Source organism: Scardinius erythrophthalmus (assembly GCF_964197995.2).
Source record: "Scardinius erythrophthalmus genome assembly, chromosome: 7".
In the NCBI taxonomy this organism is placed as follows: domain Eukaryota; kingdom Metazoa; phylum Chordata; class Actinopteri; order Cypriniformes; family Leuciscidae; genus Scardinius; species Scardinius erythrophthalmus.
In genome coordinates, this window is record NC_138227.1 from 30,001,112 (window position 1) to 30,021,599 (window position 20,488).

Here is a 20,488-nt window from a genome sequence, read left to right on the forward strand (position 1 = left end):
TCAAATCATAGACTGTAAAAAAATCAAATCAGAGTGTTTATAGGTGCATAAAAGTTTATCTGTATATGCAGTATTTATGATGTGCATGCGTGGATCAGGTGACGCGTGCATTCATTGATATCTTTTCTTTAAAAATTGGATATTGTGACTTTCTTTTCGCGGTTTTTAAAGGATAATTCCGGTATTAGCACTTTGAGTCTCTTTTCTGGTTTGTTATGGATGAACTAGAGTGGTGGACACAGAAATTTTGACGATGGGTCCTGTCTCGACTTTTTGACTCGTTTAGAATCGCCTTTGACCGCTTCAGAGTGGCTAGCTACGGGCATACACGAACATGTCCTTAAAACAACCCTTAACGTTCGTTTTCAAAACTGTGCAACTCACCGAGTGGTTAGTGATGTTCGTTGATGATTAAAAACAAATATATCGCCGTAATGTATGATTTCAATCCGTGTTATTTGCTATAGTGGAACTACCCAGATAGCAAGCACATTTGGGCCGATTCCGGCTGAAATGCGTTACTGTCGGCTCAGTGTCGGCATCGGTGAAAAGATAATGGGCGCAGTGAGTCACGCCGACTGTGTACACAACACTTCTGGCTGACATACGGCTTTTTATGAAGGGCCAGTGTTGGCTTACAGCAGTTTTACTCGCGCTGGCTCATATACGACTTTTTATGAACGGCCAGTGTCGGCTAAAAGCAGTTGTACTCGCGCTGGCTCATATACGGCGTTTTATGAATGAACCAGTGTCGGCTAAAAGCAGTTTTACTCGCGCTGGCTCATATACGGCGTTTTATGAATGGGCCAGTGTCGGCTAAAAGCAGTTGTACTCGCGCTGGCTCATATACGGCGTTTTATGAATGAACCAGTGTCGGCTAAAAGCAGTTTTACTCGCGCTGGCTCATATACGGCGTTTTATGAATGGGCCAGTGTCGGCTAAAAGCAGTTGTACTCGCGCTGGCTCATATACGGCGTTTTATGAATGAACCAGTGTCGGCTAAAAGCAGTTTTACTCGCGCTGGCTCATATACGGCGTTTTATGAATGGGCCAGTGTCGGCTAAAAGCAGTTTTACTTGCGCTGGCTCATATACGGCGTTTTATGAATGGGCCAGTGTCGGCTAAAAGCGGTTGTACTCGCGCTGGCTCATTTACGGCGTTTTGTGAAGGGCCAGTGTCGGCTAAAAGCGGTTGTAGGCTACTCGCGCTATAACTTACTCGGTATAGCTGTTTTTTCAGATACCTCTCGATATTTGAGTCTGAAGCGCAGTAATATTATGTATGTACAACATGCATGATATGTAGGCTACATACAACTCCGTCGAAGACGCAATGAGTTTCTCTACTATTACTTATTGTGAAATTGATATTTTTATATTTGCTATTAGTATTATCCATACTGCAAAATCATTTTAGTCAACTATGTGTGGGCCTAATGAAAAATACGGGACAAATCCCGTCCCTTATTGATTCGATACGGGACGCATCATCTTATTGTAATACGGGACGATTCCGTATTTTAAGGGACCGGTGGCAAGAGGAACCTTATAGATCACTGTGGAAAAATTAGTATTGCCATTAAAGAAGGAACTCTTACCAGACAAAATACCATTAAGCACTTTGTTTCTGACAAGATTTATTTTCTTGATTATTTTTGCATTTTCCCTTGAATGTGTAGGCTACTGGTATTTTAAGTTGTTTACAGACCGTATTGTATTGTAGGCCTACCTCTAGGATTAAAATTAATTACTTGACTTTTGCTTTCACTCAACAGCAAATATGACCTGAATAAAATAAAATGGCTTTATTTTAAAATGTTCTGTATACACGCATTAAATCCATCACATTTAGGTTTAAAATCATTATTTAAAATGTTGTAAAATTAACTATTTTGCATGTAGGTAGAGAGAAACTAGGAAAGCATCACATTTATTTAAATTATTACTTATTCATCAATAATTACTTGTTACTATTTATCAGTAGGCTACTACTACTACTACTACACAGGTTAGGACGTCATCATACAATATTGAGCACATGCGAATTATGTTCATGATGTTCAATGAATGTTCATTGCGTTTGTCACGTGACAAATGAACGAAAGACTCGGAAGGTAGTAATTATGTTCCGTGTAAATTATTTTTGACTGCATTATAATGATTTCTTAATTCAGAATATGATCAAGATTGCGTAGGTGGATGTGTTCGGGGAATTTGCCAGTTAAAAGTATAACATTTAAAGCCCCTTAAATGAACGAAATGACTCGAAAAAATATTCGTTCATTTTGATGAACGAGATCGAACCCGTTTATATAGCCTACTGTCTATGGATCGAACAAGAGAGTCAGCAAAATGATACGAACTTCCCCATCCTGTAGCCTACGTATTGGATCATCCAGCTACGTCATCGTGTAACAGGCTGCAGCGAGGGGTGTCTCGCTAAGTTTTCGGGAGGAGGTACAAGATAAGTAAAAGATAGAAGGTAAAAGATAGAAGATGGATCATACTATCGGGACTTACTGTAATATCAGACTTTATCAACGGAAGATAAATCACCAGACTACAGAAAAGAAAGAGAACTGTGATAGAGAAATAGATTGTAGCCTATATTTCTCAACAAAAGGAAAACGAAAGTAAAGATACAAAAGTAGGCTATAGCTAATGTGGAACTAAAGGCTTGTGACGATATTTCAAAGTCAAACGTATTCAAAAGTTGTCGTGTTAGTATTTTTTTCAGTTGGAATAGGATTTTGGCAGTTTATTGACAGTTTATTTTTACATTTAAAAACATTTGTTTTTTAACATTACAACGGGTGTACCGACGCCAAGGCCATAGACCGTAATCATGTTAATTAAACAGGAAGTGTGAAGTTTATGCTTATTAAAGAATATGGCTCTTAATATAGCCTATGTTGTTGGGATTTAATGTCCCGGACTGGAGAAAGTATGGTAAGATTAGACAAGGCTAGGCCTACTTTGTCCTCGATCTGAGGAAACCTGTAGTCAAATATTTTTGATAGCAAAAGTAGATTTATCTTTGCAAGTGCTCCCTCTTCAAAGAAATGTAGTCCCAAATGCCCAGTTTAATGCACTTTTTAAAATTATAGCTTCTATACAATGTGTTTTTGTACAAAAACATGGTATATATACCTTTACCCATATGTTCTGAGAAGATTCACAGACAGATATGATATTTTTTTTAATTTGTTGTTGTATAACAAAAAATTGTAACTCCTAACCACTTAATCATCTTACTCCATTCTCCTTATTTGAATGTTTTTATAATATGACTTTGTAATCATAGACTGTAAAAAATAGTTTGTAATATACTATTATGTGTTTTACCTCAAAAGAGTACAGGCTACAATTGAGATAACTGCTAAATGAGGCTATGGACACACAGGATTCAGAAGAAGATGTGGGGATGATGGAGTGTGGACGGTAATATTGCTTCAATCAATGATTGTTTCAAATGTATTTGTTTCTTTATCTGTCTCAGTCTTGTGTGAATTGGGTACAAAAACTGATAAACAAATACTTGTTTCTGGGCCATCACAGTGCATGTTTTTTTTATTATTATTTTTTTATTAATTTGTCATTTAACATTTTCTGCTTCATTTAAAGATTAAAACCAGATAAAACAACATCGCCATCACCTTTAATCACATCTCTACAAAGTGACCAGTCACTGGATCGACCAATTCTGTTCAAAGATGGATCATCTCAGAGTTTTCTGGGGAATGAAAGGTATACTAATTTAGAACCAGAGTTTCAAAGTCCTGTCAATCTGTTGAGGACCAAAATGGAAAACAAACAAAAACGTCATATCCTCGCAAATTGATATGAAATTGTTGAAAGATGAATTGCTCTTGTATTTCTTTATACCTTTGGAAAATAGGTGTAAATGTACAAAAGTAAGTATTAGTATTAAAATAATTTCTAAAACCTCCCCCCCATCAAAGGTCAAGACAAGGTCAGTCAGCATCTCCAGCACCTTCATGCACATCTCTACAAAATGAGCAGTCACTGGATCGACCAATAATGTTCAAAGATGGAGCAGAGAGTAAAAGGAGAAATAAAAGGTGTAGTATTTGCAAACATTTTCCCAGTATAATTCCTTGTCTTGGTTTTGTAATTTATAGTTTTTCAGTTAATTGTTATTCATATAATGTATTATAATTATGCAATATCACACTTGCCTTTGTGGTGTTTGTACTAAATAAACTTTAAAAACCCACTCAAAATTTGGCTTCCACTTTGCAACACTCACATACTTTGATCTGGAACCCTGAACACACAGAAAAGCTGTGAAAACAGTCAAATATCTGATTGCTGTTACTCTATATTAAATTTTACTCTATGAATGGTGATTTAATGTTTGGAAGCAAACGTTATTAAACGGTTAGTTCACCCTAAAATGAAAATTAAGCAATCATTTACTCACCCTGGTTTTGTTTCTAATGCAGTATGCTCTTCTTTCTTCTTTTTTTTAAGTCCCGCTCACGCCCGTCCATACAATGTCTGTGAATAGCAACCAGCATCACACTTTAAAAAAAAAGATGCAAAACTATCACAGAATGGTCCCATGCATCACGAGTCATATTCCAAATGTTCTGGGGGTATACAATAGGGTTTAGTGAAAAACAAACAGAATTTTAATGAATTATATAATGAAAATCCTGACCTTGGCCATTGGTCTTCTGTGCACGACTACACGTTTGTGAGACTCTATTAGCGCTGGAGTTCACCCCGACTCGCTCAGAAAAAGCACATATGTTGTGAGAAATCAAGAAAAATAAAAATGTGACATGAAATACAATCTGTGAATTTTTCTCTGAGGTGAATATAGGCTGATATAGTGAATATATATCTGTTGCGTTCATTGCAACAAAACGTTTTCATGTTCACATCTGTCAACTGCAATTCTGACTGTTCCAGTCTGGAGATATTCAGCTTGGTGAAGAAAGTACACAGATACTTTTTGGGGGATTTCTAGGAGTTGTATTTCATGTTGCGTTTTTATTCATTCATTTGTGTTGTTTTTTGGGGGGTGAGTCGGAGTGATCTGTGGCACTAATAGAGTTTAATGAACACATAGTCGTGCACAGAAGACCGATGGCCAAGGTCAGGATTTTCATTAAATTATACATTACATTTCAGTTTGTTTTTCACATGTTGCATGGGACCATTCTGTGATTCTTTTGCGTCTTTTAAAAAGCTTAAAACTGGTTGCTATTCACTACCATTATTTGGACGAGCTTAAGTGGGACTTCTTTTTTTTTTTCTTTTTTTTTCTTCTTTTTTGGTCTGAAAAGAAAGAAGGGCATTAGACAAACACCAAGGTGAGGAAATGATGACTTAAATTTAATTGTGGGTGAACTATCCCTTTAAAGCTAGCAATACAAATTTAATAGGCTTTATGCCCAGCTCCACTACTTCCTGAACTTCAGCCAGCTCCTTTGTTTCCTGTCTGCCATTATTGGACAAACTGATTAATCCAGGTGTGCCTGACCTCAGTAACAATAATCAGACACACCTGGATTAATCAGTTTGTCCAATAATGGCAGACAGGAAACAAAGGAGCTGGCTGAAGTTCAGGAAGTAGTGGAGCTGGGCATAAAGCCTATTTTCATGTTGCAAATTGTTGTTTTTCTGGGTAGTTTGTAGTTAATTGTTTTGGAATGTAAAAACATACTCACTTTTTCCTCCTTGTGCCCAAGGTTGAGACCAGATAAAGGAACGTCTCCAGCACCCTCCTGCACATCTCTACAAAGTGACCAGTCACTGGATCGACCAATAATGTTCAAAGATGGATCTCAAAGCAATGAAAGGTATGAGGAATAAGAGATTCGCGTTCCTATTATACATATATACTGTTTTACTCAACAGATTGTCCTGGTGGGCTAATTTGCTGGACAAACATTTCAAAAGTGCTCGTATTTCATGTCATGTGTAGAAAATAGCTTGTCTTAGAGATAAAAATCTTCAGAGACATTTTTTTTTTGTGTGTGTGTAAATATAATTTATTTAGAAGAAATATTTTCACCAGTGTTATTACAGCACGTTACACCTTACTTAAAGGTTAAAGGTTAAAGGTATAGTGCACCATGAAAATTCAGTCATAATTTACTCACTTTGGTGTTGTTCTAATGCCATATTCTGCCTTTCTTTCTTTTTCTGACCATAAAAGGAGAAATTAAAAAAAAAAGTCCTGCTCACGATGTTCCATATAATTTCAGTTAAAAGTGACCACATTCAGGCTTTAAAAAGGATGCAAAAGTATCACAGAATGATCCCATACAATTCAAATCAAAATTAATATTAACTTATATTTTAGTGAATATCTTGACCTTAGAAGTTGGTCTGCTGTGCACAACTGTGCATTCATGACACTGCGTGATGTGCCCAGAAAACAAGTGCACCATTTTAGGAATTAAGAATAAACAAAACTCTACAAAAAACTCAAGAAGACATCATCTTTTCTTCTCACTGAATTTCAGTATTTTAAGAATAGAGAGGACAACAAAAAGATCCTCTGTGTTTGATTTTTTTCGCAATGGATTAATTAATACGCATCAGACTCAGTGTGCAAGGTTTCTGTGCGCGAAAATTTTTAGGATGACGAATATGAAAAAATTCAAAAATTTCGGACTGTGTGCAAGGACCTAAACAGTAGCTCCTACAATACTGTAACATGAATAACCTGTAGGAAAAATAAGTTCATTCAAGTGTTCTATTAACTTCTTTTAAACTAAAAATAAGAAAGTATACTTTCAGTCTACTTTGTATTTACTTCTCAGAAATATACTTTGTGTACTTCGCCGAAATGTACTTAAAATTACACTTAAGTATACTTGACTTAGACCAGGGTTTCTCAAACTCGGTCCTGGAGGGCCACTGTCCTGCACACTTTAGCTCCAACCCTGATCAAACACACCTAGCTGTGAGTTTCTAGTGATCCTGAAGACATTGATTAGCTTTCTCAAGTGTGTTTGATCAGGGTTGGAGCTAAACTGTGCAGGACAGTGGCCCTCCAGGACCGAGTTTGAGAAACCCTGAAGACTGACAGAAAGTTCTAAGTATATTTAACCTATACTTGTATTCAATCTTTTGATCGAAATTTTATTTAGTATTCTAAGTGTACTTTGCTTGTAGTTGTGTTTACTGTTTTGATTGAGTAGCCTAATAAATACTTTTTTCACATAGGCCTAGTTTTACATACTGTCTTATAAACTTACATTGTTTGAAAATATTGATTTATAAAGAAAACAGATAAGTTCTGAAATCTGAATTATTGTGTAGACTAGTCCACTGGTAGTGTACATAAGAATTTACTTCAAATCTACTTTACTCTCTACTTTTTCTGGCTATCCATGTTATATGTTTATACAGTTATACGTTAGGGGAAGCTATATCGCATCTTCTGAAAAAGCATAGAATCTCTTGATCAAAACACAGGGGAAGAAGAAGCAGAAACGATTGATAGAAGATTGTTTACGCAAATGTAAAACAATGCAATCATCAAACATTAAACAGCATATAAGTTCAAAACTGCCTAATGTTACCGAATGAAATGTCGACCCAGGAAGGGTTAATGACTGTGAAGGTTTGATGGACTTGATCTACTCCATCTATGTTTGATCATCGTTCTCAATCTGATCCAGATGTAGTCTTTGACAAAAATGTTTAAATATTGTTTTTTTATGAAACTTAACCAGATTCAAGTTTTGATAAAAAGGATGCATGAAGCTAGAATAAAATGTTTTTAAAATGGAAAGAGTTAAAGTACAGTTATATTTCAAGTATAAAAAAAAAGAATACCTAAATAGGAACATAGAGAAAAGAGATCCTCTGCAAGGGGGCGAGTTTGCTCTTCTCCCAGTTGACCTGAAGCCCTAAGTGGCTGAGGTGACTAAGCACCATGTCCCTGTGTTCGCACAACTACTCTCTCGACTGGGCCAAGATGAGCCAGTCGTCGAGGTAGTTGAGGATGTGAACATCACGCTCTCTCATGGGAGCAATGACCTTCGTGAAGACACGGGGCGACAGGGCCAGCCCGAAGGGCTGAAAGTCATGAAAGTACGTGTCCTTCAGGTCGATCGCTGCAAACAAATCTTGGGGACGGATGCACCTGAAGATGCGTTTCTGCATTAGCATCTTGAACGTCAGCCTGAGAAGGGACCGATCAAGATTCACAGGTCCAAGATTGGCCGTAACCCACCGCCTTTCTTGGGTACAATGAAGTACGGGCAGAAGCCGGTCTAGAAGCCGGTCTTCATGTCTGCTGGAGGGACCGGCTCTATCGTGTCCTTCACCAGTAGGACTGTGATTTCCGCCCGAAGCACAGGAGCACTGTCCGCCAGTACATGAGGTGAACTGATGCCCCTGAAGGCCGGGGGACGCCGGGTGAACTGAATAGCCAAGTCTGATGGTAAGGATAAGCCAGCTGGACAGGCTGGGAAGCGCTAGCCAGGCTCCCAGGCATCGAGCCAGGGGGACCAACGGGACCACAGAGGTACCCGCAGTGGTGCAGCAAGGTGGAGGGCATGGACCCGACTCGGACGGCAAGCGGCCCTAATTGGGGTCTGAGTGTGAGGTGCAACACTTACCTGACTCCACCTATCGGCAGGAGATGCGTGAGACGGCATACTCACGGCCCGATCCACATCAGGCTAGCGATGCAAGAGGGGGCTGAGGGTGGCAAGGCATAGCGTCATGCACCGCCAACCTCGCTCTGTTGAGACCCAGAGATAGAGAAGCTGCTCTTACTGAGAATTTGGGTACTGCTGTCTCGCCAGTAGCGGAACAGAAATGATTCAACAAAAGATTCTCCGCCCGGCCCTCCTCCGGGGAAGAGCAGCTGTGTCCAACTCTGTGGTGCCGTCTTCCTGCGAAGGCTCAACGTCACAGTAGAGCTGGCTGTGGCAGAGTTTTTTTCGCAGGGTACTGACACCCTTGGCGACAAACAGACTGCCCATAGGCAGCCCACGAGTGACTCAGGGAGCACCTTAGGGCAAGCTTTTGGTTACCTCAGCCTGTTTCTGAACTGAGCACAGCTGGGCACAGTCTCCAACAGTGTCGCCGAAAAGGCCACCTCGTGAGATGGGAGCATAGAGAAAGCGAACTTTAGCGATGTCTCGCACCTCTCCAAGGGGCGCTTCTGGACCACTAGGGTGGACATTGTCTGGCCTAGGGCCAGCGCTGTGACTATAAACATGGTCTGTCACCTTGCGCTGCTCAACCCTGACTCAAAACTACTCTTGTACATTATGAGTGTTTTGGCCTTCCACTTTTTTTTTTTTTTTTTTTGCAGGGTGGCCATCACATGCAGGGAAGAGGCGGTCTGCAGTAGCACTTCCACCCCACCATTAATGGTAGTGAGAGAGGAAAAATCTTACCTGCAGATTTGGCATGTTTGGCTTGCCATATTGTCGCCAAAATGCTTCCATACTGCAAAAGTTCTTCACACACATCTGGGAAGGCACGGGGGTGGGACAAGGCGATTACACGTCACACTGCGCCCCTAAAGTAACCCGGGAAAGCATATCTGTCAAGTCTGAATCTGATTCAGCATGAGCACACACACCATTACAGTGGGAAGCTCAGCATCATCTTCATTTCCAGAGCGTAACAGCTCTCTTTCCGATGCAGCGATTGACATCTAATCCTCCCCTGGAGCCCCGAATGAAATGCTAGGTACGTCATGAGAAAGACCAGCAATCCCATCTGGAAGCTGCCAGGCATGCGAGACAGTGAGACAGTGAATGTAAACGTCTTGCATGACGTGGTGTTCTAAAAATGCGGCACTCAAGTTAAAATTTAGCTTTTTCCCTACACACTGAATCCCGTGAATGTATAATGTGCCTCGCTGTTACTTTCAGTTAAGAAAAGAAAAATAGGCCTGTACATCCATCCATCCATCTTCTTCCGCTTATCCGGGGCCGGGTCGCGGGGGGCAGCAGTCTAAGTAGAGACGCCCAGACTTCCCTCTCCCTAGACTCTTCCTCCAGCTCTTCCGGGGGTATACCGAGGCGTTCCCAGGCCAACCGGGAGAGATAATCCCTTCAGCGTGATCTAGGTTTTCCCCAGGGTCTCCTCCCAGTGGGACGTGCCCGGAACACCTCCCCGGGAAGGTGTCCAGGAGGCATCCGGAACAGATGCCAGAGCCACCTCAGCTGGCCCCTCTTGATGTGGAGGAGCAGCGGCTCTACTCTGAGCTCCTCCCGAGTGGCCGAGCTCCTCACCCTATCTCTAAGGGAGCGCCCAGCCACCCTGCGGAGAAAGCTCCTTTCGGCCACCTGTATCCGGGATCTTGTCCTTTCGGTCATGACCCACAGCTCATGACCATAGGTGAGAGTAGGAACTGCAGAAGCTGCACCAATCCGTCTGTCAATCTCCTGTTCCATCCTTCCCTCACTCGTGAACAAGACCTTCAGATACTTGAACTCCTCAACTTGAGGCAGGAACTCTCCACCAACCTGAAGCGGACAAGCAACCCTTTTCCGACTGAAAAATAGGCCTAGCCTATTGTAATTTTCTGCTGTTATTTTATTTTATTTTTTTTTTATCATTTTTGATTGGTTGGGTATTCTACAGCCATTCATCAAACTTCTCAACCCACAACCCACATTTTTTTAATCAATGCACAAATCATAGACAACAGATTAACGCTATCTGTACCTAAATTCTATATGGGTGGGCAAGGCAGACGTTTGGGTTGGCTCAGCCTACCCCTGCCCATGCCTAGATCCCGCTTACAAGTTTACTTCAAATACATTGATATTAATATACTTACTTCATAAAGTATATTTAACAAAATTAACTTAAAGTATACTTATTTTTCATAAGGGAAGGCATGAAAATAACTGAAGGAAATGTCTATTTGCTAAGCCAATTTGTTTGACTCATATTCTTTTGGTTTCTCTGCCCAATATTTTTAAAAGTTAAAAATGCAATGAAAATACAGGTATCGGTACTCAGTATCGGCAAGTACTAAAAATAAAAGTATCAGTATCGGACTCGTTATGGAAAAAGTGGGATCGGTGCATCCCTAAATAATACTTTACATTTCAGTTTGTTTTTCACTAAACCCTATCGTACACCCTCATTACTTAGAATATATGACACATGTTGCATGGGACCGTTCTGTGATACTTTTGGATCTTTTTTTTAAAAGCTTGATACTGGTTGCTGTGCCATTATATGGACATTTTTTTACATTTCCCATTTTTGTGGTCTGAAAAAGAAAGAAGGGCACAATACATTAGACCAACACCAGGGTGAGTAAATAATGACTTAAATTTCATTGTGGGTGAACTATCCCTTTAAAGTTAGCAATACAAATTTCATTTTATGTTGCAAATTGTGAGTTATTTGTTTTTCTGGGTAGTTTGTAGGTTAATTGTTTTGGAATGTAAGTTTTTGTTTCAGCAAGAATGTAAGAAATTGTTTTCCTCCTTGTGCCCAAGGTTGAGACCAGATAAAGGAACGTCACCAGCCCCCTCCTGCACATCTCTACAAAGTGACCAGTCACTGGATCGACCAATAATATTCAATGAAAGGTATGAGGAATAAGAGTTTCGGGTCTGAATTATACATATATACAAAGTTCTGGCATGAAACTCTAGTGCTGCGTTCCAGTCCAAAATTGTCATACCCTTCACTCGCTAACTTCCCTCTGTCTCGTTCACTCGGATGTACGTCATTGCTTACGTTGCACGAGTGCCCACTACTGGCGGAAATTGGAATGGGCTGAATTGGAATGTCCTAAGCCCTTGATCACTTGGAATCAGCTATGGAGTTGATTTATTATATAATTTTTTTTCCTTTAAGAATTTGTTTAATGCAGCATCCAAATGTTTATAGGTGTGTTTGGGTTGTTTTAAATAATAATAATAAAAAATTATAATTAATATATCATGTCTGTTCCTATTCCACCAAGACCAAACATACAATATTGTCATAACTATTACCACTCCGAGAGTTGTCATGACAGAAATTCTATTTTACTCAACAGATTGTCCTGGTGTGCTAATTTGATGGGCAAACGTTTCAAAAGTGCTCGTATTTCATATAACAGTCATGTGTAAAACATTGCTTACAAGCATTATAGATAAAAATCTTCAGAGACATTTTTTTTTTTTGTGTAAATATAATTTATTCAGAAGCAATATTCTCACCAGTGTTATTACAGCTTGTTACACCTTACTTAAAGGTATAGTTCACCCAAAAATTGAAATTCAGTCATAATTTACTCACCCTGGTGTTGTTTTAATGCCATATTCTGCCTTTCTTTCTTTTTCTGACCACAAAAGGAGAAACTTAAAAAATGACTCACCATTTTCCATATAATTTCAGTTAAAATTGACCACATTCAGGGTTTAAAAATGATGTAAAAGTATCACAGAATGATCCCATACAATTAAAATCAAAATGAATTGTAACTTATATTTTAATGAATAACTTGACCTTAGAAGTTGGTATGCTGTGCACAACTGTGCTTTCATGACACTGCATAAATGCAGCAGTTCACTCTGATGTGCCCAGGAAAACAAGTGCACCATTTTGAGAAATCAAGATTAAACAAAACTCTACATAAAACTCAAGACGACATCATCTTTGTTCTCACTGAATTTCAGTATTTTAAAATGCATTGTTTTGGCCATTGGCCACTCGGCTTTCTAGGTATCATACTCGTATTGAAACTCATATTGATCTAAAATAAGAGTACCATAAATAAATTAAATGAAGAAAATTTTAAAGAGTCAGGAGTAGGTTGTGATTCTCATGTCTTTTTTCCCCTACAAAGGTTGAGACAGAGTCCAGTAGCATCTCCAGCACCTTCTTGCTCATCTCTACAAAGTGAGCAGTCACTGGATCGACCTATAATGTTCAAAGATGGAGCAGAGAGTTTGCTTAGGAGTAAAAGGTATGAGCATTTACAATTTCTGGTGAGTTGCACAAGTTACATGTGTAGTTATAAATGTACTCATAGAAAGAAAATCAATTATAAAAACATGGAACACATTATTGGAATTAGGGGAAGGTTGTCATCGTTATATGCAGTTTGCATGCCTCTTGTACAGTATTTTAACATCAGTTCATTCTTTCTCCCCAAGAATTAGACCAGATAAAACAACATCTCCAGCCCCTTCATGTACATCTCTACAAAGTAATCAGTCACTGGATCGCCCGATAATGTTCAAAAATGGAGCAGAGAGTTTGCTTAGGAATAAAAGGTGTGAGCCTTTAAAATTTGGTTGTAAAAATTCTGGGGGATACACAATTTACACATTTTGGTATAAATGTACTCAGAAAAATAAAACATTGAACACATTACTTATAGAACAAAGAAATGTCATCATTATATGCTGTTTGCATGTCCCTTATCTTGTACAATATTTAAGCATCAGTTCTTTCTTTCCCCCCAAAGGCTTAGGCCAGATGAAGCAACATCTCCAGCACCTTCTTCTATATCTTTGAAAAGTGAGCAGTCACTGGATCGACCGATAATGTTTAAAGATGGAGCACCAAGCTTCCGGAGTGAAGAAAGGTATTTAGATTTAGACAGTAACAAACCAAACATTATTTGTAGTGCACCTCCCATCCAATAATCAAAGAGCTTTGTGCTTTGTTACTTGACATTAGAAACAAAATATCTGCTTTCAGATTATGTAAATTTTATCACAAAATTCAAACTTTAAATGACGTTTTGACTTGGGATGCACTGATACCACTTTTTCCAGAACGAGTCTGATACCGATACTTTAATTTTTGCTACTCGCCGATACCTGTACCAGTGTACCAGTACCAATACCTGTATTTTCATTGCATTTGTAATTTTTAAATGTATTGGGTAAAGAAACCAAAAGAATATAAATCATATTAGTTGGCTTAATTTGTTCATCAAATATTTATATTTCCTTTAATACCTATTTTATCTTTCATTTAGTAGCACAGCACATATTTAGATAAGCAAAACCTTCTTACGTGCGACGTTACCCGGTGCTGTCCGTGGCGTTGGTGCTGAATTGGTTGATATCGATGGCTGTTTCCCAAAGAAGTGTTCTTTATTAAAGAAGGACTTCAGAAATAGTTGAAATTACATTTATTAGGACTATTGGATATTATAAAAAATAATCCAAACTATAATAGCCTAGCCTACATATTTTAAAATTGTAACATATATTGCTGCCACAATAACCATTTCAAAAATTTTACGTGCTTTCTTCTCTTTCCCATTTTTGTTTGCTGAGGTGGAGCTGCGATGAAATATTGTTCTTGTAAATACTTTCCAGCATTTCAGTAATAAAAGTTTACATCTTACGTACGGTGCTCGGCAGTGATCAAAAAGGATTTAAACAGTGAATTTTGAATCTCTTCTTGTAAACTCAGAGATGTGGATTCAGATGGCAATTAAATTATCACACGACCTGTTTGTCAAAAAACAGTAGGTACTAATTTGGCCAGGGATTTTTACACGGGTTGGGTGAGAAAAAAACACTGATATTATGGATTCGGACGGCACTAAAATCACCGACTCACCTCTGTAAATGTTCAAAATACCGGACGAGCCCATGAGAAAAAATATTAGCGTCCGAATAGAACTTAACTGACAGTAGCCTATGCTTTCACTGGCCTTTAAAAGCGCTCTTTTATTAAATTAATAATATAATATATAATAATAATATAATTAAAATTCTAACAACAGTCAGTGTGATTGACAATTTTATTCTTTGCATGAAAACACTTGAATTGGCCTAAATGAACACTGTCTGTGTGTATTAAAACTTCAGAATTATATTCGTAAAGACCTGCAACAGTGATAAGGTAAAGCTAAGAGTGGTCCAGACCAACCTTCCGAACGTATGACTTACAGAAGGTATACTTAACTAAGAACGTTTCGGGAAACATGTATTAACGATAAGGTACAGCTTAAGGTGTAACTTAAGAACGACATTGCGTTAAGAAGGTTTCGGGAAACCCAGCCATGGAGGGTTGGGACAGTTCAATAAGCTTCATGCTTGGAGGGGACAATACAAATATGTAAATCTCTGCTCTTCCACACAGAGAGTTTCTATGGAATGCCAAAGCTGCCGAAATAATTAATAAATAAATACATAAATAAATATACAAAGAAATGTAATAGAAAAAAACATACATACATGCATACATAAATTAAATAAATAAATATACACAAATGTAAAAAATAAAAATAAATAAAAAATAAATGTGTATTTATACTTTAACCTCCTTATTGATGTATAAATTAATTTTTCCACAAGGTTTTTTGTTTTTGTTTTACATTTCTTTGTCTATGGTAATGAGAGGGCATTTTACCTCAGACATAGCAATTGAGCTCAGAGTGGCAAAGGCAAAGCTTTTAGGCCATAGTGACACCTTGTGGTGTGACCAAACAAAATGCAAGATGTGTGCAGACATGCCTTTGCAAGTTAGGGACTGTTCGTTATTTATTTAAGGGGCCACCGGAGGAGTTTTGAGATCTGTTGTCAAAAAAGACATGACCCTCCCTTCGCCAGCAATACATTTTTCTATGACCCTCCAAAATGATTGTGAAAAAAGGCATGACCCTCCCCAATAATTTATTGATTAGCCTACTTCTGTACTGGTTTGCGCTTGGCAAAGATGTTCAGATAGCCATTGTTTGTTTGTTTTTTAAACCATAAACTCTTGCTTTCTCATCTTACTAGGGCTGTAACGATAGACCAAACCGGCTCGTATCACGATTTTTGATTTTAGATTTGAAAAAAAATCATGTTTTCGGTGCTGATGCGGTGTGACTCCACTCGTTCAACATGTGGGTGGCGTTGCGAATAAAGCATCTAAAAGCTGTCACAAAGAACCGGCAAAAGTAATGATTATTAATATGTCAAATATAGCTAGGAGACATTTTAATTGTTTATTAATAAACAAGTGTTTTCTGTGTCTACTGCAAAGATGAAGTTGACGATGCGTCGCGATCTTCTCAGAACGCGCCAGAGAGAAATGCACATTTCATAAGCATAAAGCAGTCTGTTTTCTTTAGTTTTGAATTGTTCTGTTTAAAAGTAGACATTTCAAGCTTTCTATATATTTCTCAGGTCTGTGAGGCAAGTAGCATACCTTACGCTGAGTTTCGGTTCATTTATGAGACAAGAGTCCAGTTCACTCGCCCGCGCCTCCGTGTCATGATTATCTATTTTATATTTACTTCTTATTTATTAAATCCAGATGAAACATTGATTAAAATTAAGATAAAATTAATAAAAAAACAAAATTCACTTTAAAGAAAGGCTTTGTGCTTTCTGTTTGAGGTCTCTGTGAAATTTTTAAAGTCGCTTCAGAGCAGTCATGCCCGTAATGGAGAACTTTTTTTTTCTTTTTTTTTTCACATAAATGCGAACACGAAAAATAAAATAAAAATAATATAATATTTTATGCTCTGTGGAGGCCGATCTTTATTCATCCGGTGGGTATATATCTTTGGTTTGCACTGTGTAATTTATAGAATTACTAAAAAATATTTTTCCACATGTGTATTTCCCTCATATTAAATATAAAACGCATGTGTAGACTGATATTTTTCTAATGTCTTAACTCCTTTCAGACGTTTCAAAATATTGGTATTAAATGCATTTTCTGAGAATTGTTATTTTAAGTTTTGACTGCAAATGTCACGTCCATAACACTGGAATCGCCCAATTTTAACGAATTTATCCTAAACTAGTTTTTGTGGTGTAGGTGTATTTTATGTTAACTTAAATAATACTAATAGTAATTTAAAGATGTGGTAGCCCTACATCTTACACATCGTGGAAACAAAATAAGAATGGAAACTAAAATATGCAGTATCGCCCTACAGCGCACATTCTATCAGCAGTTCTGGCGCCTCAGTCCCAATACTGTTAAACTCGACGTACGTTCACATCACATGTTAATGCAGCGGTAGGGCCTTATTTTAACGATCTGAAACGCAAGTGTCAAGCGCAAAGCGCAAGTAACTTTGTGGGCGGGTCTCGGCGCTGTTGCTATTTTCCCGGCGGGATAAATGACTCTTGCGCCAGGCGAAAATCTAAAATGGGTTGGTCTGAAGTAGCTTCATTATTCATAGGTGTGGTTTGGCCGTAACGTGAAATAAACCAATCAGAGACGCATCTCACATTCCCTTTAAGAACAGGCGCGCTTGTTCTAAAGCGGATTCCTATCATAACGGCGGATTTGCCAGACGCGCGCCAGGAGCGGTTCACAGCCAAGGAGAGCAACGCTCTCGTCACGGTCGTAAAAGAGATAAGTTACATTGAAATGGAGAAACCCACCCAAATTAACTTTGGTTAAGCAAGTTCATTCCCTAGTTTAGCGACGTGCTTCTGTGGAGGGAAAAGCACGCTTTGCGCGGGTGCAAAATAGGAATGACACATGCGTCGGTGTACAAAGTCAATTGCGCTGGGTGCAAGATAGGGCCCGTAGAGTTACACTCACAGGACACTGTGCACTTAACAAAAGTTCATTATTTGCTCGTGCTTTAAAGCTTTGCCGGGTAAACATTTCTTTGGCATTCTGTTCTGACATGATGCACTTTTTCTAAGCGTGAACTGAAGTGCACGCGCACTGTCAAACAGCGCCAAACTGGATTTTTGTTGGGTCAGACCCATCTGATATCGAAGGGGGGCTGATAACGCGAGATCAACATGGAGCTAAATGGAAGAAAAAAAAATAGCACCAAACAAGCCACTTTGAAATGTTGCTGTTTTAATGAATATAAAAGTTGGGTGACCCTCCCCCTAGACTAAAAAAAGTTGGATGACCCTCCCCTCAACAAAGAATAAAAAGACATGACCCTCCCCTATTTTCCTCCGGTGGCCCCTTCCATAAATACCGAACGGTCCCTTACTCAAGGAATGAATGACTTGAAGATGGGCAATATGGCCAAATTTCTATATCACAGTTTAAGTCATAGGTAACACTTTATAAGTATACAGTAATAAAGTACTTTCAAATAATTAAAGGGGATGTCTAATGCTTTTTACCGAAGTCATCAGCAGCACTGCACAGTAGCATCCAGGAGCTCGACTGTTACCGAAAGAAGCGGTACAGCTGTTTCTGTCTTTTATTAATCTGATGAAACTAAAGACTCTTTGGAGATCTTTTGGATGCACTATGCTCTATAGGTACTCATGATTAACATGAGATTGGCAGAAACCAGAGACCGCCATCCGTGACTAAAAATAATCCGTGACTAATGCTACCTTAGTTCCAATCCTGTAACTTCAGATTCTCTTACGAGAGGTCTCTCGTACTGCGTAAGATATCTTACGCTAGGGGAAAATCCTTTTTCTGCGAGATATTGAAGCCAAAAATTATCCTTAATTTTTCAATAATGCAAAATGCGTTGCGGCAGCATACAGACATAGGCGAGGCAGCTCGCGCGCCTATTGGCTGTTCTGCGGCAACTGCAGCAGCCTATCGAGCGAGGCCTGGCGTGACGCCAGACCCAATGAGGGTGCTTCGTGCCCGCTGCGTCACATCCCGCCGAAACGGGCGTGGTCTAGGCCTATAAATACCGCTCGCAGGCAGCTATTATCTGATTTTTCATCCTTCAAGCGAAGCACACGCATCGCTGGAGCTGGAGAGAAGCCGCGCCGTTGAGAGAGAGCACCTTCAGCGGGACGAGTCACTGAAGTCGCTGGCCGCGCTGCCTTCCTTGCCTTCCTGCTGCGCTTTCCGGCGCCTATATCCTTTCAATCTCTGTATTGTGTGTGTGTGTGTTGCTACCGCGACACACATCCTAAAAGAGCAGCGTCTTTTTAAAGATGCCTTCCTGCGGCTCGTGCAGAGCCACACTCAGTGACGGGGACCGCCATGTGATCTGCGTTTCCTGCCTGGGTGAGGAACATGCAGCTCTCGCTGTCCTCACTGCGGCTGTCCTCACTGCGAGCTACTGCCCATGGCGACTCTGAGGACTCGCCTGGCCTTCTTCCCCGAGACTGCTCCCCCGCCCGCCGCGGTGTCGCGCCGTAAAAAGCGCCGTGCCCAGCGGGTCCCGGAACCTTCCCCCAGCCGCCAAAGCTCGCTGGTTCGCCCGCCTGCTTCACCGGCTTCGTCAGCCTCTCTTCCTGACGGACAGCGGCCGCTGTCTGCCGCCGCTTCTGTCGACATTGCTGACGAGGAAGCCCTGCTGGGAGAAGAGGATTCCTGCTCTATCCTGGCGTCAGGCAGTGAGGATTGGGCGAGCTCTGAGGATCTCGCGCCCCCTGCCCGCACTTCGTCAGGCAAGAGAGCGTCCATCGAGACGGAGCTCATGCGAGTGCTCGCACAGGCCGCGGTGAGCCTCGGCCTCGAGTGGTCTTCGCCCAAGCAGCCCGCTCACAACCGGCTGGATGGCTTTTTCCTGCCTGGGGAGCGCGCTTCGCCTGCTTCCAAACCAGCGCCCTTTCTTCCTGAGTTACACGAAGAAGTCGCTAAGTCCTGGAATGCCCCCTATTCAGCTAGAGTGCGTCCATCTGTTTCTCTGGCATTCTCTGCAGTCGATGATGCCAAGAACAGGGGATACCATTCGCTGCCGCCGGTCGAAGAGGCGATAGCGGCCCACTTATGCCCGCCCTCCGCTGGACGGCGCGCTAAGCTGGCCCTACCCTCTAAAGCTTGCCGCATGACGTCAAGCCTGCTCCGCCGCGCTTTCTCCGCCGCCGGGCAAGCTGCGTCAGCGCTGCACACCATGGCCACACTTCAGATCTTCCAGGCCGATCTCTTCCGAAAGCTGGATGAGAAGGGACCTGAAGCGATCTGCGTGCCGGACTTGAGGTGCGCCACGGACCTCGCTCTCCGTGCCACTAAGTCCACGGCACAGGCCATTGGGCGAACTATGGCTTCTCTCACTGTGACTGAGAGGCACCTCTGGCTGACGCTCTCAGAGATGGCCGAGTCCGAGCGCACCGCGTTCCTCGACGCCCCGCTTTCTCCCGCCGGCCTCTTCGGATCCTCCGTGAACGACTTTGCGGAGAGATTCGCCAAGGTACAGAAAGCGTCACAGGCTATGAAGCACTTCCTCCCGAAGCGCTCCAGCTCTGCAGCAGGCCGTGCGAAACCGTCTGCACAGAGCTCACAGCCCCAGCCACCGCCCACTGCCGCCACTTCACAGCGCCGCCAGGCCCGAGGCGCGAGACCGCGCTCCCGCTCATCCGGCCGCCGCCCCACCATGCGCGGCCCGTGGCCTAGGATTGTGGTAAAGCCCGAGCCCCGAAGTCGTCCTAGCATGCCTAGGAAAACGACGGTGTTCGAGTCCCGCTGCGGGAAAGTCCCGAAAGCTATTCGCTCGTCCAATTCCAGCAAATGTGACTGGTCCAGTGTTTTCTGCAGCCAACAAGCTGGTTCTGTCGCCCGCTTGCCTGCACACAAAAGCTGTTTTTACGGCTACCCAGATAAATCCCCAAGAGAGTGTATTTTCTGGTGTCCCGGCCACGGCCGATGGTGTTTTATGTGTAGAAAGAATG

At 41.0% G+C, this 20,488-nt stretch overlaps 1 protein-coding gene across 4 annotated transcripts in view; it reads left to right on the plus strand.

The window, feature by feature from the left end:
* Nucleotides 1-2,081: 2,081 nt before the first annotated feature.
* Nucleotides 2,082-20,488, plus strand: part of LOC308693429 (uncharacterized protein) — a 64,845-nt gene continuing 46,438 nt past the window's right edge. For 3 of the 4 annotated variants that reach the window (XR_014030451.1, XM_081370322.1, XM_081370324.1), the window contains exons 1-9: nucleotides 2,082-2,481; nucleotides 3,353-3,440; nucleotides 3,624-3,746; nucleotides 3,962-4,081; nucleotides 5,720-5,830; nucleotides 11,468-11,560; nucleotides 12,808-12,927; nucleotides 13,118-13,237; nucleotides 13,432-13,551. Coding sequence is in view for 3 of the 4 variants with exons in the window: in XM_081370322.1 (XP_081226448.1) it covers nucleotides 3,391-3,440; nucleotides 3,624-3,746; nucleotides 3,962-4,081; nucleotides 5,720-5,830; nucleotides 11,468-11,560; nucleotides 12,808-12,927; nucleotides 13,118-13,237; nucleotides 13,432-13,551 (857 nt within the window). In the remaining variant the exon portion in view is untranslated. Of the gene's footprint in view, nucleotides 2,647-3,352; nucleotides 3,441-3,623; nucleotides 3,747-3,961; nucleotides 4,082-5,719; nucleotides 5,831-11,467; nucleotides 11,561-12,807; nucleotides 12,928-13,117; nucleotides 13,238-13,431; nucleotides 13,552-20,488 lie in introns of all 4 variants that reach the window. The other variant, XM_081370323.1, reaches the window with a different exon arrangement.